This window comes from Acomys minous (genome assembly GCF_964271855.1).
Source record: "Acomys minous genome assembly, chromosome: 12".
Taxonomy (NCBI): domain Eukaryota; kingdom Metazoa; phylum Chordata; class Mammalia; order Rodentia; family Muridae; genus Acomys; species Acomys minous.
Window position 1 is genome coordinate 70654846 of NC_140493.1, and position 24830 is coordinate 70679675.

Genomic DNA, 24830 nt, shown 5'->3' on the forward strand with positions numbered 1-24830 from the left:
CTCTTCACCCCTTTCCTCCTGCCTTGCGAAAGCACTCCTGGCTTTTGCGCTGTCTTCTTGGAGATGTGAGAATGTGAGGGCTGCTTAGCAGGAGTTGGGAAGCGGTCGGTGGTGGCTGTGGTGCATGCAGGGAACAAGTGGGTATCTGGGCTGCAGAGGTGGATCTTCAGATGTTGGGGAGGAGGGTGTGAGGGCGTGTGGCTGTGTCCTGAGAGAAGGTCTTGCACTCCGAGGAATCAGGCCCAGGTTTCCTCCGACCCTTCTCAATTGTGACTGCAGATGGGACGCTCTGGAGTGTTAAGTAGCTGCATTCTCTCCTCAGTTTCTAGTATTTCACAGGGGTGTGCGTGTGTGCGGTGTGTATTATGTGTGTGCGGTGTGTGTGATGTGTGGTGTGTAGTGTGCGGTGTGTGTGGTGTGTGTGATGTGTGGTGTGTGTGATGTGTGTGTGTGTGTGGTGTGCGGTGTATGTGATGTGTGTGTGTGTGCGGTGTGTGTGCGGTGTGTGTGGTGTGTGTGTGGTGTGTTTGATGTGTGGTGTGTGTGTGCGGTGTATGTGATGTGTGGTGTGTGTGCGGTGTGTGTGATGTGTGTGTGTGTGTGGTGTGTGTGCGGTGTGTTTGATGTGTGGTGTGTGGTATGCGGTGTATGTGATGTGTGGTGTGTGTGCGGTGTGTGTGATGTGTGTGTGTGTGCGGTGTGTGTGGTGTGTGTGTGGTGTGTTTGATGTGTGGTGTGTGTGTGCGGTGTGTGTGATGTGTGGTGTGTGTGCGGTGTGTGTGATGTGTGTGTGTGTGCGGTGTGTGTGATGTGTGGTGTGTGTGTGTGCGGTGTGTGTGTGTGCGGTGTGTGTGGTGTGTGTGTGTGTGCGGTGTGTGTGATGTGTGGTGTGTGTGTGCGGTATGTGTGTGTGCGGTGTGTGTGGTGTGTGTGTGTGCGGTGTGTGTGATGTGTGGTGTGTGTGCGGTGTGTAATGTGTGTGTGGCATGTGTAGTGTGTATGTGGTGTGTGTGATATGTGTGCGGTGTGTGTGCAGTGTGTGTGCTGTGTGGTGTGTGTGTGGCATGTGTAGTGTGTGTGTGTGTGTGTGTGATATGTGTGCGGTGTGTGTACAGTGTGTGTGATGTGTGGTGTGTGTGTGGATGTGTGGGGGTGTGGATGTGAGGGTGTGTGTGTGTATATGGTGTGTGTCTGTGTATGGTGTGTGTGGTGTGTGGTGCATGTGTAGTATATAGTGTGTAATGTGTAGTGTGTGTGTACATGTGCCCACACATGCGTGTGTGTAGTATACATGTGTACCCATATGTATAGCAGGACATCTTCTGTGGGTCTCTCTTTCTGTCAGTTAATGACATCCACAAACACATTCCTCTGAGACTGTGCACTTCTGTATCTCAGAGCCAGATACGATCATGCTGTCTTGCCTGCTCATCTTCATAAACCCCCTACCTCCCACAGTCCCTCACCGAGGGCCTGGCGGGCTCAGCTGATGACTGTTTGCTAACACGATGTTTTTCTTTGCATGCTGCATGCTGGTCCTTTGCCTTACAGAAGCCGCTGAAGGTAAAAACCTTGTTTCTTGTTAGCTTTCCCTAATTGCTGTGATTAGACACATGTTGGCTCAGGCGCATATGTCTGTGTGGGCTGTTCCCTTTCTCCTGCGGCTCTGTTGCCTCACCACAGTTGAGCCATTAAGGTGTCCATGGTCTCCCTTTGGGTAGGGCTGGGGGTGGGGCTATCTTAATGTATCCAGAGAAAGGACGGGTACAATTGCTGTCTCTTGCTAAAACCCCTGCAGACACATAGGGCTCCAGTCCTCCTGCTGGCTGGGCCTCCTCATCCTCTGACCCTGTCCTCACTCAGCTCAAGCTGGATGCCCCTGGATACAAGGGATTTTGCAACTGGTTGTGTGCCCCCTAGTGGCAGCCTGTGGAATTAGTGTTTCTTTTAGGACAGGCCTCTTTCCACCTTTAAGGGACTCGGGAAGAGCTGGCAGCTGCTGGCTATTCTGTTCCCATGCCATGCTCAAGTGGTGTTAGCAGGGCCGTCTTTGGCCTCCGGAAGATGCCAACTCCCCCATCCTATGGGGTGAAGGTGCACCAAAAGTCACAGCGGTCTTCAGTTGTCCTCAGGAGAACCAAAAGTGCTGGGCCTTTTTTTTTTTCCCCAACCCCACAGCTGGACGTAAGCAGTTTGCCCGCCACGAGTGGGCCCAGAAGGCCGCATACCTGCTGGGCTGCAGCTTGGAAGAACTCTCCTCAGCTATCTTCAAGCACCAGCTAAAAGGGGGCACCCTGCAGCGGTCCACCTCCTTCCGCCAGGGCCCCGAGGAGAGCGGCCTGGGAGAGGGTACAGTTCCCTGGGGCCCCTTGGCTGAGGCGTGGGATTGGAAGGCCTTGTCTGGGACTTGTTGCCGTCGTGGAGGGGGCGGGGGGATGACCAGAGTTAACAGATGCTTCCGGTGAGGCAGCCCCGGGACTCCATGCTGACTGTGGGTGGAAGGCATTCCTGGGCAGATGGGGTGGCCCCGCGAACGAAGCAAGCGTGGTCATCTGCTCCTCTCATCCCCCTAGGCACCAAACTGAGTGCTCTGGAGTGCTTAGAGGGCATGGCATCTGGCCTCTACAGCGAGCTCTTTACTCTCCTCATCTCCCTGGTGAACAGGTAAGTGCCGAGTGTAACCCAGAGCCCCGCCCCCCCCCCTTTCTGCTTTAGTAGAAGTGCGGTTGATGCTTACTTCTGTGGTGGCTTAGGCAGGGCCGTCCTCTACCAGCAGAGGACTCATTGTCCCTGTAAGCCAGGTGAGGACCCTGAGGAGTACGCGGGCAGGGAAAGGGGTAGGCCACATGCGGGGGTGGGGGTGGGGGAGTGGAGAAGTGGGGACCGCCCACTGTGTGGTGGTGCCCCGCCCAGCTCTGACCCCAGGCTCTTCCCGGCTAAGGGCTCTCAAGTCTAGCCAGCACTCGCTCTGCTCCGTGATGATTGTGGATACGCCAGGCTCCCAGAACCCTGAGTGGGGCGGGTCAGCCCGGGGAGCCTCCTTTGAGGAGCTGTGCCACAACTACGCCCAGGACAGGCTGCAGAGGCTGTTCCACGAGCGTGCCTTCCTGCAGGAGTTGGAGAGATACAAGGAGGTTGGTAGCTGTCGCCGGGAGGTCACCCGAGCCCTACTCCACCTCTCCTTCGGACAGGGCCTCTGCACAAGTGCAACACTGACTCTCAGCTCTCTGCACCTCCCCCCCCCACCCCACCCCACCCCCCACCTTCCCCGTCCCCTTCTCATTTCTGCCCTCTCTCTTTTCTGGAGTGAGATTTTTTTGTCCTGGCCCTTAGCTGCTGTGTCTTTTCTTTGTGGACAGTCTGTACTCCAGGAAGCTGAAGGCATATTCAGCGTCCCAGGGAGGTCTCCTTAGTGCCACTTTATGCGTCCCCAGCCCCACCCCCTTTCCAGTCTTTGAATTGCCACAGTGCAGCGCCCGCCTCAGGGTGGGCCTGGGTGCCTTTTCTCCCAGATCCCTGTCCCAGGTCTCTTAGAATCTAAGATGGTGGCTAGCTGTTGAGCCCTTCCCTTTAAAGAGGTCTCTGGTATGTGAGTCCTGGGATTTCTTCCTCCTGCACATGAGGATATTTGCCTTGGATGAGAGAGGACCCCAGAGGGAGGGATGTGACTTTGTCTTCATGATTTTTAAGGATGATTGTGTGAAATGGAGAGAAGGCTGGCTTATTCTGTGTCGCCTGATCAACGGATGTGGATAGCAGCGGAGTGTGACTGCGCTTTAGTATAAAGAGAGATTAGGAGAATTTTAGCTGTCAGGAAATACTGAGTATTACCTTGGGAGGTAATGAGCAGTTTGTCCTTTTAGCTAGTTTGGGGGACTCCTGCATAGAGACGAGGCTTTGGGTTTGCTGACTCCAGCGGCCCTTTGTAGCCTGCTCCTGTGGGTGCACACCCTTCCTAGCCCGCTCCCGTGGGTGCGCACCCTTCGTAGCCCCTTAGGCATTACTGTTGCACCTTCTTTCCTAGGAGAACATCGAACTGGCATTTGATGACTTGGAGCCAGCCACAGATGACTCCGTGGCCGCTGTGGACCAGGCTTCCCACCAGCCCCTGGTATGGAATGTCAGGGAAGCCTGGGCTAGCCTCGACTCTTTCCCACTCCTCCGCATCTGGTAGATAGAGCCCTCCCAACTGAGCTGCTGCTGGGGCCGCCACTGTGGGCTGAGGATGGGTCACGCCCTCCTAGTATGCACTGCACAACTACAGGGCACACGCTCTCCCCTTCAGCATTCAGTCTGGCTGGGAAGGTGGCACACTCCTGCCTAGTGCCGTTGGGAGCCATAATCCAGAGCCCCAGCCAAACAAGGAAATGTCTCTCCTCTCTCTCTTGCTACCTGAGGCTCTGACCCTGTCCTGAGTCTGACTGAGCCCTCAGTGTACCTGCCCCAAGCCCCGATGGCTGCTGCTGTGGGGGTAGGGGTCGGATGGGGGTAGGGTGTTGGGGGAGTAGGGGAGGGGGCCTGAGAACCCAAATCCAGAGGACACAATCATTTCCTCTCCCTGTTGCAAGGGGAAGACAGATGCGGTCTACCAGGGCCTGGGTAAGGAGGCAGCAGCACCCTGAAACAGGGAAAACAGTGTCAAATTTAAAAATACCCCAAGGGGGAAATGACAGGATATGAGTGAGTCCTCACCCCACAACCTTGGGGACAAGCTGTCACCTTTTATGCCAGTATCTTGGACATCTTGTTGCCTGGGGCACTGGCTGCCCTAATGAGTCCTTGGCGTTTGGTGATCCGTCTTCAGCTTGGGGATTTGCAGGCTGTACAGGGTTTTTGGAGAGTGGTGGTTTTGCTACGCCTGCTCTCCCTGTTTCCCTGCTGTGGGCCCTGCTGGGCTCGCACAGGCTTGGGCAACAAAGGCTTACAGTACCCAGAGGCTCTGCGGGGAAGCCCGTGTCTCCACTCCTGACACCTGGCCTCCCGTGGTGGCCTCCCTGGAGAGCCTTTGCCAGCTTCAGGTGGGAGGAAGTTGTCCGTGCATCTCCTGAGCAGCAGGGGGCAGACATGTGTTAGGCTGCAAACCAGCCATCCTCTCTTAGGTTTCTGTTTGATGGTTCTGGGGAGCGGGTCTTCAGTGCCACCTACCGTGTCACTCCTTTCTACCCTCAATCTCCAGCTACTGTCACCACCCACTTGGTCCTCAGCCTTACGGGAGTCATCCCGACTCCCTTCTCTGGGGAGAAGACATAGGCAGCAGATCAAAGAGAGGGGAAACAGCGCTTTGCTTATTTTTCTTGTCTGCCAGGCTCTAAAAGCCAAGCAAGAATGGGGTGTGGGCAGTTTTTCCTGCCTATGGAAGACAAGGGAGACGCAGAGACACAGCAAAGGCGCCTCCAGGCCAGATGTAGCCACAGCCTAGTTTATTTGGTCCCCATGGGATATTGGGAAGCAGAATTCCGCCCTCTCTTGAAGAAGCCAGAGGCTTAGAGGCCAGGGGGTAGCTCTGTGTGAGGATGAGGAGGTTGGGAACTCTCTCAGGAGAACGAGACAGGGAGCTGGCCAGACAGACTAGGCAAATTCAGGCCATTTGTCTCCACCTTACACAAGTTATACAAGTTCAGTGTATAAGGTGGTGACAAGCTGAGCAAGAGCCTCTGCCCTCCACATGCATGTGTATACACGTGTATACACACGTGAGAGGGAGAGGAGAGGGTGGGTGGGCCGGGGAGGGTGAGGGTCAGGGGTCAGGGGGCCAGGGAGGATGAGGGGAGGGGGGGCAGGGAGGATGAGGATGAGTATTTGCTAACACTCACTAGTTGCGTGGTTTTCCAGGATAAGTGGCAGTCAGTCATTCCCTTCCGATGGGGACACATCCTGCTGTCCCCCACGCTGCTTTTCTGTTAGCCACTCCCTCCATATAGAGTCACCTGCCTCAGGGGTTTGGCCAGCAGTGGTCTGGGCGCTCTCTGGGTTCTTCCTGTGAGGGCCAATGTTAACCCCACAGCCATCGCTCATTAAGAGCCTTCTTTCAAGCTTGGGTGTGGTGGCACACGCCTTTAATCCCAACGCTCTGGAGGTAGAGTCAGATCGGCCTCTGTGGGTTTGAGGCCACCCTGCTCCACACAGTTAGACCCCAATTCAAAATAAATAAGCGGCGAAAGGCCTCCCTTGAGCTTTGGCCGCGCACAGACTTACAGACGTCGGTTGTCCCACCGAGTCGGCCGGAGAGTGAGGGCAGTATGGGGCTGGCCTTGCTCCCGTGCTCTCTGGGGAGATGAGGATTGAGGAGAAGCTCTGAGTATGGGTGCACATCAGAAGACGCTTCAGTCTTCGGACCCAAAGTCCCAGCAAGCCTTTGTGGTGGGTTCTTAGCATTCTTTCTCAGCTCTTTCCCGTCCCCCGTCTATGCCCATGTCTTCCACGAGGTGTCAGCAGTGAGCAGCCAGCGCCACACTCGTCAAATTCAAGCAAATGTGATTATAGCCGTTAACAGTTAACAGCGTGTGGCTGGGAGGGGGCTGCTCCTTTTGCACAGCTCCACGTGGCTGAGCTGGATCTTTACCTTGGTCCACAGGTTCGCTCACTGGCTCATGCTGACGAGGCAAGGGGACTACTGTGGCTCCTGGAAGAGGAGGCACTGGTGCCAGGTGCCACTGAGGATGCCCTCCTCGACCGTCTTTTCTCCTATTACGGGCCCCAGGAAGGTGACAAAAAAGGTGGGTGGTGCCTGGAGGACAGCCCTTCTGCTTTGGAGAAGCCAGGTGGCACTCTCTAGCTGTGCCCTGAAATTCTGAACTTTGTTTCACGTACCCTCAGGCCAGAGTCCACTTCTACGCAGTAGCAAACCAAGGCATTTTCTCCTGGGCCACAGCCATGGTACCAACTGGGTAGAGTACAATGTGGCCGGCTGGCTGAACTACACCAAGCAGAACCCAGCCACCCAGAACGCACCCCGGCTCCTGCAGGATTCCCAGAAGTAAGGCCATCTCATACCCTGTGCCCACAACTGTTTTCTGGGTTCCCTTCCTCTGGTGATGTGCCAGAGTCCCATCACCAGCAAGGCAGATAAGCCTCCAGTCCCTGAGAGACAACAGTCAAGGCCACATGGGCTTGTCGGACACAGGAATGGCCTGCAGAAATAGAGATGAGAGACATACGGTGAGAGGGTCGCAGTCTGAACGACAACCCTCACACTCTTCAGAGAAAGCAGAAACAACACAGTCAACAGACTTGGTGGCACACACCTACAACCTCAACACTCAGAAACTAGTAGCAAGGGAGTCAGAAGTTCAAGGTTATCCTTGGCTACGTTTTTAAAAGGTTTTTTTTTTTTTAAAGTTATGTGTATTGTGAGGTGAGGGGATGGGCACATGAGTGCAGGTACCTATGGAGGCCAGAAGAGGGCATCAGACACCCTGGAGCTGGAGTTACTGGGTGGCTGTGAGCCACCTGAGATATAGGTGCTGGCAGCTTGAGTCCTCTGCAAGAGCAGTCAGCACTCTGAACTGCTGAGCGGCCTTCTCAGACCCCCTCAACAAAAATTAAAACACTAAACAATTATTTTCAAACCTAGAAATCACTGAGTAGTGATGGTACATGCCTTTAATCCCAGCACTCGGGAGGTAGAGGCAAGCGGATCTCTGTGAGTTTGTGGCCAGCCTGGCCTACAGAGCAAGTTCTTGGACAGCCAGGGCTACCCAGAGGGGTGGGAAAAGTAGTTAAAACCTAGAAATCAGCTGGGCGGTGGTGGCGCACGCCTTTAATCCCAGCACTCGGGAGGCAGAGGCAGGCAGATCGCTGCAAGTTCGAGGCCAGCCTGGTCTACAAAGTTAGTCCAGGACAGCCAAGGCTACACAGAGAAACCTTGTCTCGGAAAAAAAAGAAAAAAAAAACCTAGAAATCACATAAGCCTCGTCCTCCATTCATTTATGTCATAGATTTTTAGTTACTTCCTCTGTAGAGAGGGATTTATAGGGGCTGGGCAGTTAGCAGTGAAGACACACACACCCTTGCCCTGTGGAAGAGAGATAATGAACAAGTGTGCTGGACGGTCTACTCTTTTCTGCCCTCGCTGGTGAGGAAGAGGAGAGGACTGCCCCCACTGCCCAATCCTTGCCTGCATGGTCTCTGTCGGTCTTGGGTTTTCTCTTCCAGTTTTGCTGTAGGCTATGGGGCATACTGCCCCAGCAAAGATGGCCCGAGCTTCTGGCCACAGCCATATTGCCTGTGCATTGGGGCGGAGGGTACCTAAGGAACGGGGGTAAAGGGGAACGTAGCCTCTGTTGCCCTGTGGTTGTAATTCCTTTTCTGGTCTTGCCTCCTCCTGCAGGAAGATCATCAGCAACCTGTTTCTGGGCCGGGCAGGCAGTGCCACGGTGCTCTCAGGATCCATTGCAGGCCTGGAAGGTGGCTCCCAGCTGGCCTTGCGCCGGGCGACTAGCATGAGGAAAACCTTTACCACTGGCATGGCGGCTGTCAAGAAGAAGTCGCTGTGCATACAGATTAAGCTACAAGTGGTAAGTGTCCAGCAAGGTCCCAGGTTTGTTCTTTCTGACAGGTGGGCACTCATAGCCTCGGTGGTACTCACTCAGATCCACCTGCTTTCACCACTGCTGGTAGGGTTGGTAGTTGCCTCCCCCCCACCCCACCCCCCACCCCACCCCAAGACAGGGTTTCTCTGTGTAGCCTTGCCTGTCCAGGATTCGCTTTGTAGACCAGGCTGGCCTCGAACTCACAGTGATCCACCTGCCTCTGCCTCCCAAGTGCTGGGATTAAAGGCATGCACCACCACCACCCGGCTGGTAGTTGGCTTTTTAGTGCTGTTGGTATGACTGGCTAGCCAGGCCTGAGGAGGGCAGTCATGTGCAGCCATAGCAATGTCCTAGCAGGTGGTGGACCAGTTGCTCTCCTGTGAGTGAGATGCTAGCTTCCTAGGGTCCCAGACATCAGAGCACTGAGAGTGGTCCCTTTCCCTTTGTCAGGATGCCCTCATTGACACCATCAAGAGGTCCAAGATGCATTTCGTGCACTGTTTCCTGCCTGTGGCTGAAGGCTGGCCCGGGGAGCCACGATCTGCCTCTTCCCGACGAGTTAGCAGCAGCAGTGAGCTGGACCTGCCCCCAGGGGACCCCTGTGAGGCTGGGCTGCTGCAACTGGATGTGTCCCTGCTCCGTGCCCAGCTTCGGGGATCCCGTGTGCTTGATGCAATGCGCATGTACCGCCAAGGTGAGGCATCTTCCCTCTCATCCAAACCCGGTGCTCTTTCCCGGAGCTGGTCCCATCCCGCCCTGCCGCTGTCCTGTCTAGGGACTGGTTTGAGGTCTTTCCTTCCTTCTGAAGGCTCTTTCTTCTTACTATTCCCAGCCCAACCTGTTGCTTTATTCTTGTCTACTTTGGGACTCCTCTTTTCCCCCTCTCCCTTTCCGCATTCAAGTCCTATGTGTGCGCATGCGCTGCGCGCACTCCATCCCATGCTCCCCTTGCCCGTCGTCACTGGTGTGGGCAGGTCAGCTCTGCCCCGTAGCAACAGATAGAAGACTCAGTGCCCTTTCGCACTATCTGCCCAAAGGGAAAACAGGTGCTAAATCTCTTGGAAGTACTTAAAATTCCCAAGAAAGGTCAGGTAGATCCTTTTAATGGACCCAGCTCCAGGAGCTAACAAGGATGACAGTAGTAGCAGTTGCCAGCTATGCAGTATTTATGGCTCGCCAGGTGCTATTCTCAGCTCGTTCACACTTTTTTTTTTTTTTTTTTTTTTTTGGTTTTTCGAGACAGGGTTTCTCTATGCGGCCCTGGCTGTTCTGGACTCACTTTGTAGACTAGGCTGGCCTCGAACTCACAGCGATCCACCTGCCTCTGCCTCCCCAACTGCTGGGATTAAAGGCGTGAGCCACCACTTTAATTTGCAGCAGGCATCATGAAGTGGTAACTAGTGTCCCCAAGTAAGGAGGCAAGGCTCTGAGAGGCTAAGCAATGCGCCCAGGGTCACCCAGTGGCAAGACTGGATTCCAGCCAGGCAGGCTGCCTCCTCCAGCCCCTCATGCAGAGAAGTTAGGAACTGCCAGGTTTCTGCTCTTTTTTCCCCCTCCTCCCCTCCCCCACTTAGACGTGCAGGCTGGGTCCCATCCACTGGCAGACAGGTCCCTTGAGGCGTCCCCATGGGCACCCTCACTTTTCTTCAGCAGCGAAAGCCAGGAAACAGGCTCCCTACCCTGTCCTAAATAAATCATCGATCTGTCCCCACGTCTTGATATGGAGTTGGTGTTTATTATTTCAAAACCAGATTGTTACCGCTCTGAACCAAAATCAATGTGCTTTACTCAAACAAGCGGATCGATGAGGCCAGCGGCGGCAGCCTCCCCCTCCCCCAGCCCCCAGCCACCATCGATAGCGCTGATGATTAATTAAGATGCCAGGCGTACAGACCTGCTATCCTGGCCCATCAATTTAATTGCAATTCAGATACAATCAATAGCTCACTTTGTCTCGGCCCCTCAGCACCCCCACCCACCCACCCCCGCCTCCTGTTTCAATTATCAGACACATGCATCAGCCTCATCCCCCAGTTGGAGGGTTTCCCAGAGCTGGCTGGCCAGAGCAAGCCCCCAGCTGGCTGTCAGCAGCTCAGGTGTGAAGTCCACCTCTGCCTCCAGCCGGCAGTCCGCAGCCTTTGTGACCTTGGGCAACCCAATGCCTCCAATCCCGGGCCTCAGTTTCCTTGGTCGAAAGCAGAAGCAGATCCACTTGGGCTCCGTTTTGTTTCTGCCTTGAAACTCTGTAGTCTGGAGGAGGGGACCTTTTGGCCCTCCACTAGGAGCCCTGGTGAGAGCAGTACAGTTGGGGTCACCTCCTGCTGGCCACTGCTCTGACCTTGTTCCCAGCCAGAAGCCATCTCAACCCTTCCCTTGAAGACTTCAAGCACAGACACTTTAGGGAGAGAGAATTTCAGGGCTTTTTTTTTTTTATCCCATTTACCTTAAACTCAAGGTCAAGGTGGGGCAGGAAGGAAGCCCCTTTCTGCAACCTTGCTCCAGGAGACAGGAGACCGGAAGTCCCATTTCACTAAGTAGTCACCAAGTGAGCAAAGCTATGTTCTGACCACCATATAGAGCAGAGTCCAGGGCCCCTGTTTAAAAGGGAAGACGGGCCTGTAGTACGGCTTTAGCTCACGATCGAGGAGGGGGCCCCTTCTCCAAATGAAGATCAGGGCCAGCTGATTTGGGCATGGCTGGGAGGTCTAGGTGACCTCCCAGAGACTCTCTACCCTTCCAAGTACAGGACTCTATGATAGTGCAGAGACTGGAGCCTTGAAGACTTGATACGGGAAAAACAATAGGACATCAGATTGTAGTTGAAGAAAAATGTGGGGGCTGGCTTGGGAATCCAGATGCAGTGCCTTATAGCTGTGTGACCTTGACCACTCCACACGACCCCCCTCCCTCCCTCCCTCCCTCCCCCCCCCCCTCTCACACACACACACACACACACACATACACACACATACACACACACACACACACACACACACACACACACACACACACACTGGGTGCTGGGAATGGAACTTGGGGCCACATTCCATGCTCTGTCCTGAGCTAAGCCTTCCTGTTCTGTTATAGAAGAGCTCTGAGGGTCCGTCCCTTCTAGGTCTTCCCTGTCCCCAAGCCCCACCCCCCTGCACCCCTTCGCCTCCCCATCACACCCCACCAAGCTAAGTATCCATGGGCCTGGCTCTGGTTCTCTCTCCAGGTTACCCAGACCACATGGTGTTTTCTGAGTTCCGCCGTCGCTTTGATGTCCTGGCTCCCCACCTGACCAAGAAACACGGGCGCAACTACATAGTGGTGGATGAGAAACGGGTAGGTTTGCCAGAATCTTCGCTGTCTTCCTCACTCACTCAGAGCCCTCTGCCTAGCTCAATGTGCCTCTTGCTCAAGGTTACAGAGTCCCAGCCAACCATGCCTAAGACAGAGACACAACGCTGTGGCAGAGTGAAGACGGCTCAGAGCAGGGGCTGCAGGAACTGGAGAGGAGCCACTGGTATAGAAGGCCAAAGATCTGGGTGCCTGTGTTTTAGGAAGCCAGACAGTCATACTGAGTAAACATGCCACGGCCTCGCAGGCAGATAACTAGGATTAGTGCTTTTGGTATCGTGCTGATGGCCCCTGGGTCCCTTGCCTCAGCTTTCATGGCAGGATCTGGTTCCTGAAGCAGGAAGTTTTCTAGGGCTGGGCAAGCATCCTTCCTAGGAGGAGGCTGAGGTGGCAAGTTTGCTTTCGTGCCAGGAGTGTGTAAGTCTGTGAGACTCCTGCAATCAGGGATGATGAACTAATGGCTGCAGAAGAGGTGCCTTTATCACGTTACACTGCCACCTTGTCCCCCAGAGACAACTCCTCAGGCAACCAAAAGGCTCCCTCCCTGTGCGCTGGCTTCCAACATGACTGTGAAAGCACCTCAGGAGGCCTCCCTGAAGGGAGCATACTCCGTAGGCTGGGGAAGGAAAGCTCACAGCGTGGCCTCTTCTGTCCCTGCACGTTCCACGCCTTGCCCACTAACAGAAGCCTCATCAAAGGCCTCTGCAGCCTTAGGCCAGTCAGCATTCCACTTACCCCCCTCTCATTGGTCCTGACTTCCATCCTAGCTTTCCTCAGACTGCTCCTGTCTCCCTGGAAATGCTGTCCTTCCTAAACGGCCACTTCTATGTGAGCGTCTTTGACCACAGCATCCTACTTGTAGGTCTTCCTGCTCAGGGTGTCTGCTGTTAGACTCAGCGAGACCTTTCAAGCCTAGACCCAACCCATCCTCTGTTCCGTCACTATTGTTAAAATTTTACTAGCCGGGCAGCGGTGGCGCACACCTTTAATCCTAGCAGTTGGGGGAAACAGAGGCAGATGGATGGATCTCTTGAGTTTGACGCCAACCTGGCCTTCAAAGTGACTTCTAGGACAGCCAAGGCTACATAGAGAAACAAACAAACAAAAAAAACTAAAAAACAAAAATAAACCAACCTAACCCTAATCAACCAAACAAAAAAAATGACTTGATTTTCTGCTCAGCCTGGACACTGTGGCCCAGCCTATCCAACGCTGACCTTTCATCCCTCTTGAGTCTCCTGCGACTTCTATAGCTCTGTCTTACCCCTACTCTGAGGCCAGCCCTTGGGTGGCTGCAGCCTTCATATTAGACTCCCGAGGGCCATACAAAGAAGCTACACAATTCTGTAGACTTAAATTCCTACAGGTGCTGCCAGGCGTGGTGGTGCGTGCACACGCTCGCACCTGTAATCCCAGCACTCTGGGAGGCAGAGGCAGGAGGATCTCTGTGAGTTCGAGGCCAGCCTGGTCTACCAAGTGAGTCCAGCATAGCTACACAGAGAAACCCTGTCTTGAAAAACCAAAAAATGAACAACAACAACAACAACAACAACAATAATAATAATAATAATAATAATAAAATTCCTATAAGTTTGTGATCTTCAACTCTAGGTGGTCCTTGGCATGGCCTAGTAAGGCTCCTGTGTGTCCTCCCTTGGATGGTATATCACCAAGATCCTTCTTGCTGTTCCATTCACCGCCTTTCTCCTCAAATCTCCCTCTACCCCATCAGAGACAGCCATTTCTCTCTTGGTCTTCAGCCTCTCCTAGCTCTTTCCCTGTTAGAATGGTCCATAGATGTACGCCTCCCCTGAGAGAGGCTCTTTGTCCAGCTCTCAAGCTGCCCCGTGTCTCGACTCTGCAGCCGGGGACCGTCCATACTTCCCTCCTGAGCTCCCGCCGCCGCCATTTTTATCCTGCCACCTCAGCTGCCTGCTTTCTGCCCTGGCATTCTGGGCCAGGCCTCCCCGTTACCTCCATGTTGCCCAAGCCACTGGGCATTTTTCTGTTCTCTGTTTCTCGAGAGACCAGGAGAAGGCATCAGATCCCCTGGAGCTGGAGCTACAGACGATTGTGAGCCACTATGTTGGTGCTGGGATTGGAACCCCGGTTCTCTGGGAGAGCAACGGTGCTCTTAACCACTGAGCTACCACCTCTTCAGTCACTTTATTTATTTATTTATTTATTTATTTACTTTGAGACAGGGTCTCACTCTGTAGTCCTTAGTCTCCTGGAACACACCATGTAGACCAGGGTGGCCTAGAACTCACAGCGATCTGCCTGCCTCTGGGAGTGCTGGGAGTGAAAGTGTACCACCTGCCTGGCTGTCCCTTGAGCTTGTTCCTTGAGTTCTTGACAAGTGACTTTACTGGCAGCTCTGTCATTTTGAAATGTTCCCTGCTGGCTTTCTTTGCCACCATGCCTAGTTTCCCCTGTCCCTATTTTTCTTGCTCCTTCTGGAAGTTTCTGCCTCCACTTACCGCTGTAGTAAAGATCTCACTCACCCCGCAGTACTCTATCCGTGACCCCGATTTTTATCCTGCTGTTTCTTCCTGGTCACCCTCATTCACACCCATCACTTCCATTGCCACATATGTATTGATGACCCCCGGATCAATGCCTCAGGCAGACGTGCACGTGTCTCTCACCACCTCCTGGATCTCTCTTAGCCTAGACTGAGCACGTTCAGACCTCACTCTCTTACCTCCCAAACCTGTTCTTCTTCTCATACTCCATGCCCTGTGAGTGACCTGCCTCTGTCCCTTCCTGGGAGAACCACGCACAGTTCCCAGGCACACGGGGCTCCCCACACCCGGATTGTTACCCACCTCTCTTTACCACCCACTTTAGGCCCCACCCCCTCACTGTTGCAACACGCACTCTCTCATCTTGTGATCTCAGGCCTTGCTCAATTTGTTGGCAATCCCCAAAATGCCCCTTTCTAACTGGTAGGTAAGAGTCTCAGGCCAAACCTCTTCCGGAGTCCTACACACCCCACTTCTGACTGGCTTCCATGTTTTAGTTTGTTTTTGTTTATGTTTTTTAACTTCACTTTTCTTGTCTCTACTTTTCTTGCCCCCCTTCCCCCGTCCCCAGCAACACAATGTGTTCCTCTTCTAGTCACCTCTGGTCCCCAGAGTGGACATAGTGGCTGGCACCACGGGACCCTACCCGAGGGGCTTTCTAGGAGGGACTAAGGGAGGCCCAAGTGAATGCAGATGTGGGGAGCCTGTGTGGCCCTGACAATGGCCTTTCTCTCCGCAGGCTGTGGAGGAGCTTCTGGAGTCCCTGGACCTGGAAAAGAGCAGCTGCTGCATGGGCCTGAGTCGGGTAAGTTGCCCTCAGGTGGGCAGCCAGGTGTTCTCTCACAGGTGGGCAACCAGGTGTTCTCTCACAGGTGGGCAGCCAGGTGTTCTCTCACAGGTGGGCAGCCAGGTGTTCTCTCACAGGTGGGCAGCCAGGTGTTCTCTCACAGGTGGGCGGCCAGGTGTTCTTTCACAGGTGGGCAGCCAGGTGTTCTCTCCCTGGTGGCCCTAGTCAGATGGCTGGCCCTTCACTTTGAAGTCCTCCCTCCATCTGTGTTACCCCACCCGTGTCCCTTCTCAGTCTCATCCTCCAGCCCCCGACTCGTCACTCAGGAGTCACTTCTTCTTCAGCCAGAAGCCAGGGTGTAGATGTTCCAGTTTCAGCAGACTTTACTTTCTTGTCAAGATGGCTGCCTGGCTCAGCACTGTGAAACCTCTGTGATGGCAGTAGGGGAGTGGGTTGGAGCCTAGCTCTGAACTTGTCCTGGGGCCCATGTCGGGGAGCAGGAAACAGAAGGGCCAAGGGCTGGTCTTGGAGGAAGGGGGCTAGACTTGGAAAGAGGGGGCTTGGAAAGCCTGCTCCAGAATGCCACCAGGGCCCATAAGAGCAAGCAAGAACATGGTAATCTGGGCCACCCCTACCTGCCCACAGGCCAATTCCTCATCTGAATGGAATGTGTAGTGAAAACACCAGGCTTGCCCGGCTTGGGTGCACACCAGAGGGTCATCTGAACAGTCGTTCTACAGGCAGGGAGCCCTGCTCACCGCTCCCCTCGCTGGAAAGCTTGGATAGGCAGCATTCTCGAATGTGCTGTGGAGACTGGCACGGAGGAAGGACAGGGCCCAGAGTCGTTGATAATGCTGCTTTTCTGTCAGCAGAGAGGAAAAGGACGCTCCTGCACACGTCCTCTAGTCTGCAGGTTGAGTCAAGGTCTCCGTTTCTCCTGACCCTCTCTCACTGTGTCTTTTCATCTCAGTCTGTGATCCTTGGCTTTCTCTTTTCCACTGAGTGTTCAAAGTCCCTTCTGCCCTCTGTTTATTGCTTTCTGGCCCTGTTTCCCCTTCCTCTCCTTATTCTATGTTTGTCCCAACCCCTTTGGTGTCATTTTTCTGCTGTGGTCTCTCCTTTGTCTATGACATTTGGCTCCCTTCCTTTCTCTCTGATCACCCTCCAACACACACACACACACACACACACACACACACACACACACACACACACACACACAAACCATTCCTTTAGTTACTCAGCGCCTCTCAGGTTAGTTCACACCCAGGCTTTCCTGTGCCCTCCTACCCCTCTAGCAGGCTGGACCGCTGCTGGGGGGTGCTGGGTGTGGCACTCCTCCAAGCCAGTTCCAGTTTCCCAGACACATGTCAGGCAGAGGCAGGCCTGTACAGGTTGCCCTTCCTCTGGCTCCATCTTAGACTCTCAGCTGTCCTGAGTCCTTCCAGGTGCCAAGCGAGGCAGGTGAGCCACAGGGGCCTACTGGTCCTCACGGGGAAAGGGGGCAAGGTTGAGTGTTTGCTTTGAGACATGAAACTTCAGCTTCGCAGACTGCACTTAGCGCTGGCTGGAGAGCAAGGGCTGGGTGTTCATCACAGTGCTCCAGTGCACGGACCTCGCTGGGCCAAGACTGAGAGCCTCCTGACGCTGTTAAATCTGCATTAGTGGGTACTTGAGAAAGGAGATGACCATAGGCTTTCACCCAAAACTCAGAAGGATCCTAATTTTTTTTTTCTGTGCGTGTATAAATGTGTTCATCCATGCGTGCTTGTAGTGGGTGCTGTTAAATAGAGGCCAGGGATTGAATCTGGTGTCTTCCTTATTATTTATTATTTTGTTACATTTATTTATTTTTTATTATTATTTATTTATTTTGTTTGTTTGTTTGTTTGTTTGTTTATTGCTTTTTTGAGACAGGGTTTCTCTATGTTATCTTGGCTGTCCTGGACTAACTATGTAGACCAGGCTGGCCTCGAACTCACAGCCATCCACCTGCCTCTGCCTCCCGAGTGCTGGGATTAAAGGCATGTGCCACCACCGCCCGGCACATTTAGTTATTTAAAGAGAGAGTTGGTGAGGTGTGGGGTGGCACCCTGTGTTACAGGACAACTTGCAAAAGTTCATTCTCCTTTCTGCCACGTGGGTACCATGGCCCAGACTCAGGTCCTCAGGTTTGGTGGCAAAGGACTTAACTCACTGAGCCACCTCATCAGCCCCCTCCACCTTAACTTTCTGAGCAGGTTCTCTTACTGAGGTGGGAAATCACTGACTGGCTAGACAGGAGAGCCAGCCAGCTCCAGATCCTCCTCTTTCTGTCCCCTGCCCAGTTCCCAGGACCAGAGTTAAGGACAAATGCCACCACACCTGGCTTTTATGTGGGTGCTGGGAGCCTGAACTCAGGACCCTTTGCTTCTGTAACAGGCATTTAACAGGGTGAGCCATCCCCTTAGATCCTCTCCAAAGGACCCTTGACTCCTTTGTTCAAAAGGTTGGCACACACCTTTAATCCCAGCACTTGGGAGGCAGCAGGCAGATTTCTGTGAGTTCGAGGCCAGCCTGGTCTACAGAAGGAGTCCAGCACGGCCAAGGCTACCCAGAGAAACCCTGCCTCGGGGAAGATGGGGGGGAGCCGGGGGTGGGGGTGGGGGGGAGGTTTGAGGCTTGCATTCGTAGCCTTCAGACCACAGATGCAGCAAGCACCTCAGGGTGTTTCCGAGGCATTCCATCTCTCTGTCTTCACACTCTCCTGCTTCCCTGGGTGCTAACCAAGAGGACTTGCTTGATCCCTCCCCTCAGTGGCTCTCTATAGGTTACTGGAAACTGAGGCATGAATTTCCAGTAATCTCAGACTTAAGATGCACGGGAAATCCCACTTTGCCAGCCGGTAGGATTTGGGGCAGTGTCACAAGGACTGCAGCTGGCTGTTTTCCAAAGCTTAGTCTTAGAGGATGAAGCTTCTGTGAGGCCGATGGATGCACCCTTCTCCTCAGGGTTAGGCTCTCTCCCCACTCTCCCTGAAGGGGATCCTAACCCTCTAAGGGCTTTATAATACCTGTGTTCTCCTTGATTTCCACCTGTCCACAAAAGAGAGTTTCCTTTTCTTTCTTTCTTTCTTTCTTTCTTTCTTTCTTTCTTTTTTTTAATGTATTGCTTACATGTGCGTATACGCACGTACGTGTATGCCATGTGTTTGGAGGTGCTTGCAGAGGCCAGAAGAGGGCATCAAATCCCGTGGAACTGGAGTTAAAGCAGCTGTGAGCCACCTGATTTGGGTGCTCGGAACTGAATTCAGGTCCTCCTAAAGAGCAGGTGGCCCTCTTAACTGCTGAGCCATCTCTGTATCCTGTCTTCCTTTTTAGAGATAAATTATGTTCATTTATTGACTTGTTTATGGATGTGTGCAGGCCACAGTACACATGGGTGCTCAAGATAACTTGAGGTAGTCAGTTCTCGCCTTCTACCATGTGGGTCTTAGGGACCAAACTCAGATTGTCAGGCTTGGCTTAGCTCAGCCACCTCACAGACCCCACCAGGTGAGGGTGGCTATGGGCCTAGTGCCTCTTGACCTTTCTCAAGGACGCCGGAGTCTTCATCACCCTGCTCCATTTCTCTTATGAGGCCCGCGCTCAGGGCAGCAAAGAGCGAGAGAAACAGCTGGGTGCAGGGTGCCCAGCAGGTTCCCTACACATCTGTCTTCCAGCCCCCAAACCTGTAAGACAGGTCCCTTGCTGGGGCCAATTCCTCCCGCCCACCTCACCAGCTTCTTTGTGAGAGTGTGAAACCTGGGGAGAGAGGTGGGGCACTGACCTGAAAGAAGAGGTGGCTGAAAGGTAGCTGAGTAGGAGGGTGGGAGGGCAGAAGCCCCACCCCCACCCCCACATGCAGATCTCACACCCAGACACACCTGACCCCAGCGGCTGGCGCTGTGCTCGGGGCCCAGCAGAGAGCCACAGTGACAGCAGCACGGGTGGAGCCCTCCCTCCTTGTTTGGCCAGGGAGGGCTTCCTGTTCCTCTCTGCCCGGAGCTGCTGTCATTCCTCTTTGAAGCTAGACTTCCCCCACTTTGACTCCTCCAGACCCAAAGCCTTTCACCTGGGACTGGCTCTGCCAAAGCCTCTCCTCTCTTGGGCAAGTAGATTTTCAGGCTCTCCCCGTCCAGGTCCACCCTCCCTAGCCTGCTGCCTGTCCCTCTGGCACCTCATCTTCTCTCTCTTTGCCACCCCAGCCTATTCTCTGGCTTTTACCAGGCTGCTCCCCCCCCCCCCCCGACAGGTTTTCTTCCGGGCAGGCACGTTGGCACGGCTGGAAGAGCAGCGAGACGAGCAAACCAGCAGGCACCTGACCCTGTTCCAGGCGGCTTGCAGGGGCTACCTTGCCCGCCAGCACTTCAAGAAGAGAAAGGTGCTGCCCTAGGGACACCCCAGCCTAGGTGGCATAGCAGAGGACCCATGGGAGGGCATACAGGTTACATGCCAGGGCGGCCAGGCAGTTACTATCTGAGAAGGAGGCGGGAGCAACTTGCCTGGACCAGAGTGGGAACCATGCTTGAGTGCCCAGCAGCATGGCCGTGCGTCCTGGCGAGGGGGCTGTGTTGCGGGAGTGGGGGCGGGGGGGGGGGACCAGGGCCCAGGCAAAGGTGGGCTTGGGTTCATGGACTACTCTATGAAGATTAAGGAGCTGTGTCAGCGACTCCTTTTCTTATTAGCAAGTCCATAAAACAGCCAGCACTGCCGCCTCTTGTGTTTCAGCAAGATTAGCTTTTATAGCACAGCTAGGCCAGGGTGCTGGAAATAATCAGGCAGCAAATAAAGCAGATGAAATTATTCCTAATGATGGTGGGATGCGAGCGCCCCGTGCTCCACTCCTGGGCCCGCCCATCCTCCGAGGGGGTGGGAGAATGTGGTCCGGTTCTGGGTCACGGCGGGGTCCTGGGGAACAGACCCGGGGGGTTGGTGCTGGTGGGGGTGGTGGGAAGCGGCTTGACCCCGGGGAACAGAAAGTACTTCATGTGGCAAACTCAACTGCAGATCCAGGACCTGGCCATCCGCTGCGTGCAGAAGAACATCAAGAAGAACAAAGGGGTGAAGGACTGGCCCTGGTGGAAGCTCTTCACCACCGTGCGGCCCCTCATCCAAGTTCAGCTGTCAGAAGAGCAGATCCGCAACAAAGACGTGCGTGGGCCCCCAGGGCCAGCCGGGTCCCGGGAGGGGCGGCCTGTGTACGAGCATCTCGCTAGCTTGTCCTGGCCTACGGTGTGCTCTTAGCATCACTTGGAAGAGCTGGTGTCGTTGGATTATGCCCACCCAGCAGATGTCCCTCTGGGGTTTGTCTGGGCCCTGGGGAGTCTCTTGGGATAAAACTGCTGCAGGCACCCCCTGGCTTACGGAGAAGGGTGTTGGTCCAGGAGTCCTGGGAGGCTCTCCTGTTAGGGATGTGTCTCTCCGCTGTGTCCTCAAGGAGATGGACCTGGGGTCTTCACCCCGTGCAGCGCCCCGCTTAGCCCCCTTGCTCCCTGCAGGAGGAGATCCTGCAGCTGCGCAGCAAGCTTGAAAAGGTGGAGAAAGAACGGAATGAGCTCCGACTCAACAGCGACCGGCTGGAGACCAGGGTGAGTGACTCCAGTCGCCAGGCAGACTGGCCCAGAGTGCCATGGCTCACGGAGCCCGGAGGAGTCCTGGGCTGAGTGAGGCAGTCCACTTCAACTGGTGACACCCCCCTCCCTCTCTCCCCCAACCCCAGATCTCGGAGCTGACATCGGAGCTGACTGATGAGCGTAACACAGGAGAGTCCGCCTCCCAGCTGCTGGACGCAGAGACGGCCGAGAGGCTCCGAGCTGAGAAGGAGATGAAAGAGCTCCAGGTGAGGGCAGGGCCAGGGTGAAGACCGCAGGTTAGTGACCACCACACCCCGCTTCCCCGAGGTCACGCGGCGCCTCCTCTACTAGCTTGACATCTCTGTCTGCCGGGGGTCAAGCGTGTGGCCTGTGCAGTTTAGGACACTCACAGGGAGGATTTGCAAGGCTCACAGGCTCTTTCCTTCAGACCCAGTACGATGCACTGAAGAAGCAAATGGAAGTGATGGAGATGGAGGTGATGGAGGCCCGGCTCATTCGGGCGGCCGAGATCAACGGGGACGTGGACGATGAGGATGCAGGTGGGTCCCAAGTGGAGGAGGTAGGTGGAGGGGGTCTGAATCGCAGGCCCTGATGCTTGTCCCCTGGTAAACACACACCCTGCCCAGGCGTCTCCTCCCTCTGTGAGCCGTTTTATTTATTTATCTTTTAAATATAGTTTATTAATTTATTCATATTACATCTCAATTGTCTGTGAGCTGTTTTAATGCTAAAGTATAGCAAACAGATGGGAAAGTAGAGTTGCTAAAAGCAGGCATGGCGGTCCCTCCTTGTAATTCCAAGTGACCATCAACTACATAATAAACTCAAGTACAACAGACTGGGACACATGAGATCTTGTCTCAAAAACCAACCAAACAAAACCCCTCAAAACTACAGTGTCAAGGTGCTGAGAATAAGTGGGTTGAACCGCTAGGGTAATGGGAAGGCCGTGGTCCCAGCGGCCTCCAGGGAGAAGCTAGCACAGGTTCCCTCTAGCCGTCACTCCAGAAATGCTCCAAGGTCCCTCTGGCCTGGCTCCACTTACTCCTCCTTCCTGCCCCTCTCCTCCCATCCCCTACCCCTTCCTGAAGACCCTCAACAAGTCAGGGTCTGTCTGCCCCTCCCCCGCAGGGGGCGAGTGGCGGCTGAAGTACGAGCGAGCCGTTCGGGAGGTGGACTTCACCAAGAAGCGGCTCCAGCAGGAGTTGGAAGACAAGATGGAGGCGGAGCAGCAGAGCAGGAGGCAGCTGGAGAGGCGGGTGAGGCTGGCCAGGGGACGGAGGCCTGTGCCCGGAGGGCTGGGGCTCAGTGCCACCATCTACTGGCAAACAAGCCAGAGGCAGGCAGACCCTGGGAGGAACAGGGGAAGGTGTTAGCCAGTCCTGAAGAGATGACCAGCAACTACTGTTGGGGTATCCCATCTTGGCCTCTGAGCTCGTCCCTGATCTTGCACCATGCACCACGCACCCTTTCTCTGCCTCTAGCTTGGGGACCTGCAAGCAGATAGTGACGAGAGTCAGCGGGCGCTACAGCAGCTCAAGAAGAAATGCCAACGGCTCACAGGTGAGCTGCAAGACACCAAGCTGCACCTGGAGGGCCAGCAGGTCCGAAACCATGAGCTGGAGAAGAAGCAGAAGAGGTGGGTGGCCCTGCCCTGGCCTCTCGGGGGGCCTTCGAGCCACAGGACCTGCACTGACCCAAAAGCTTCCCCTGCGTGGCCGCTGGTGCCGGCCCGTGGAACAGGCTCACTTCTGACCTCCCACGAGGACTCGGGCCATGGCGGGCTCCCACTCATAGCGAACATGTCACCTGTCCCAAAGGACGAGTCCAGAACCACGGGTCCCCGTCCCTGCCCCTTGTGCCCCACAGCCCCGCTCTGCCTGAGTTGCTCCCACTTGCCTCTACTGCACAAACACAGTCTCCTGACTAATGTCATTAAACTACCGTGCCACTTCCATCTCATTATGGTAATGACACAAAGGGGGGGGGGCAGCCCTCATAGGAGAAAATCCAATCTAAATTAATTTCCCTGGCTGGGGATGGAATGGGATGCCTTTATTAGCAGCGTGAGGAAGCCCACACACCCTGGGAACAGTGGGGTGCCCCCAGGGAGCAGGAACAGCGCCTGTTCCCCCTCTGCCAGCTCCTATAAAGGTACCAATTACCTTTGTGAAGGGTAACCTCACCCCATGATCCTAGGAGTGAGCAGGGCAGAACAGAGCCCCCACCCCTGACTCCTCCAAATGATGGATTACCTCGTGTGTCCCCAACTCCCTGTCTCCTTCCTTGCTGACTGCTTCCTGTTACTCCGGGGAGAGCAAGGGACTCGGAGGGTTTCTCTGCCCCTCCCAGGACAGCCAGGCAGTCAGTCCACTTCCCACATTCTTTAACCCCACTCTGACCTTTGACACCTCGCAGAAACCCCTCCTTCATGAGCACCCCAATAACAGTGCCATCTTGGCCTAGTTACCACCTCGCTGCACTCCCCGCCGTGCAACTTATTAGGTTATGGCTGCCCGCAGTTCCTACCTTTTTTCTGCTGTGGGATGGAGGCGGGGTGGACTGTGGGGTTTCCACAGGGCCCTGATTCTCTACGCGGGGAAAGTGTAAGAGGGATTTCAGCAATTTGCGCCTGAGTTAGAGTCACTGGGTGAGAAACAGAAGGAACAAGAGGAGAGGAGTAAAGGAGGTGGCTCCAGACCGAGTGGTGGCGCACGCCTTTAATCCCAGCACTCGGGAGGCAGAGGCAGGCGGATCACTGTGAGTTCGAGGCCAGCCTGGTCTACAAAGTGAGTCCAGGATAGCCAAGGCTGCACAAAGAAACCTTGTCTGGGAAAAAAAAAAAGACTGACTGATTGATTTTCTATATGTGAGTGCTTTGTCTTCATGCGCACCTGCAGGCCAGAAGTGAGCATCAGATCACATTACAGATGGTTGTGAGCCCCCATGTGGTTGCTGGGAATTGAACTGAGGACCTCTGGAAGGGCAGACGGTGCTCTTAACCTCTGAGCCATCTCTCCAGCCCTGGAGTACCTCTTAGAGCACATTGCCAGCTGGGTCTGGCTGGAATGCTGTCCAGCTCAGCTTGGGGTGCCTTGGGGGTGACTCTGGTACCACAGAGGTGGGTGTCACCGGCCAGAGGCAGATGGCAGAGGCAGGGTAGAAGCCAGCAGCTGTACCTGCAGTTGCTGAGTCGGACACAGAGTGAGTTGTACAAACCAAACATCATTTCTGCCCAGTCTGTTGCCGCTCTGCTCTTACCCTGGCACCTTATTCCTTGATCTGTTGGAGAATGTCAAGATTTGTCTCCGGAGGCAAGGCTTGGCCTACCTCTTTCCCATAAGCAGTGTGTGGAGCCCTCTTAGGCGCACTTGACGAAGCACTGAGTGTTCCCCGGGGCCTCAGTGGTCTGTAAGTCCTGAGTTCCAATTCCACGTCAGCGGGTACCCAGGTTATGACCGCACGAGTTGCTGCCATCACCCACCCCAGCCCTGTTGGTGTCTCGTCTCTATCTATGGCACCACTTCCTGCCAGTTGCTGGGTGCCCGGGACCTAGACTTTGTCCTTCTGACGAGGCCACCATGCTCCCGCACAGGTTTGACAGCGAGCTTTCCCAGGCACACGAGGAGACCCAGAGGGAGAAGCTGCAAAGGGAGAAACTTCAGCGGGAGAAGGACATGCTCCTGGCTGAGGCTTTCAGCTTGAAGCAGCAGCTGGAGGTACCAGGACTGACCCCACCCACCCCACCCACACTTCCTTCTCCATCTCCCCCGAGGCCTAGGGACAGCCTGTGCCAACCTCGCCTTCCCTTTTGTTCTAGGAAAAAGACACGGACATTGCAGGGTTTACCCAGAAGGTCGTTTCCTTGGAGGCTGAGCTCCAGGACATCTCTTCCCAAGAGTCCAAGGATGAGGCTTCTCTGGCCAAGGTCAAGAAGCAGCTCCGGGACTTGGAGGCCAAGGTCAAAGATCAGGAAGAGGAGCTAGATGAGCAGGCGGGAAGTATCCAGATGCTGGAGCAGGTACCAGGGC

General features: G+C 54.8%; 1 protein-coding gene across 19 annotated transcripts in view; it reads left to right on the forward strand.

Annotated features, from left to right (window-relative positions):
- The window catches only part of MYO18A (myosin XVIIIA), a 112694-nt gene that overhangs the window by 67058 nt on the left and 20806 nt on the right, over window positions 1–24830 (forward strand). For 12 of the 19 annotated variants that reach the window (XM_084749176.1, XM_084749177.1, XM_084749178.1 and 9 more), the window contains 19 exons: window positions 2179–2349; window positions 2574–2664; window positions 2942–3134; window positions 4025–4111; window positions 6575–6716; window positions 6817–6976; window positions 8330–8516; window positions 8982–9225; window positions 11749–11858; window positions 15138–15203; window positions 19458–19586; window positions 20213–20356; window positions 20704–20793; window positions 20925–21044; window positions 21227–21338; window positions 21931–22058; window positions 22284–22438; window positions 24395–24518; window positions 24620–24820. In XM_084749176.1, the coding sequence (XP_084605302.1) occupies window positions 2179–2349; window positions 2574–2664; window positions 2942–3134; window positions 4025–4111; window positions 6575–6716; window positions 6817–6976; window positions 8330–8516; window positions 8982–9225; window positions 11749–11858; window positions 15138–15203; window positions 19458–19586; window positions 20213–20356; window positions 20704–20793; window positions 20925–21044; window positions 21227–21338; window positions 21931–22058; window positions 22284–22438; window positions 24395–24518; window positions 24620–24820 (2654 nt within the window). Of the gene's footprint in view, window positions 1–1551; window positions 1564–2178; window positions 2350–2573; window positions 2665–2941; window positions 3135–4024; window positions 4112–6574; window positions 6717–6816; window positions 6977–8329; window positions 8517–8981; window positions 9226–11748; window positions 11859–15137; window positions 15204–19457; window positions 19587–20212; window positions 20357–20703; window positions 20794–20924; window positions 21045–21226; window positions 21339–21930; window positions 22059–22283; window positions 22439–24394; window positions 24519–24619; window positions 24821–24830 lie in introns of all 19 variants that reach the window. The other 7 variants (XM_084749183.1, XM_084749190.1, XM_084749185.1 and 4 more) reach the window with 1 other exon arrangement.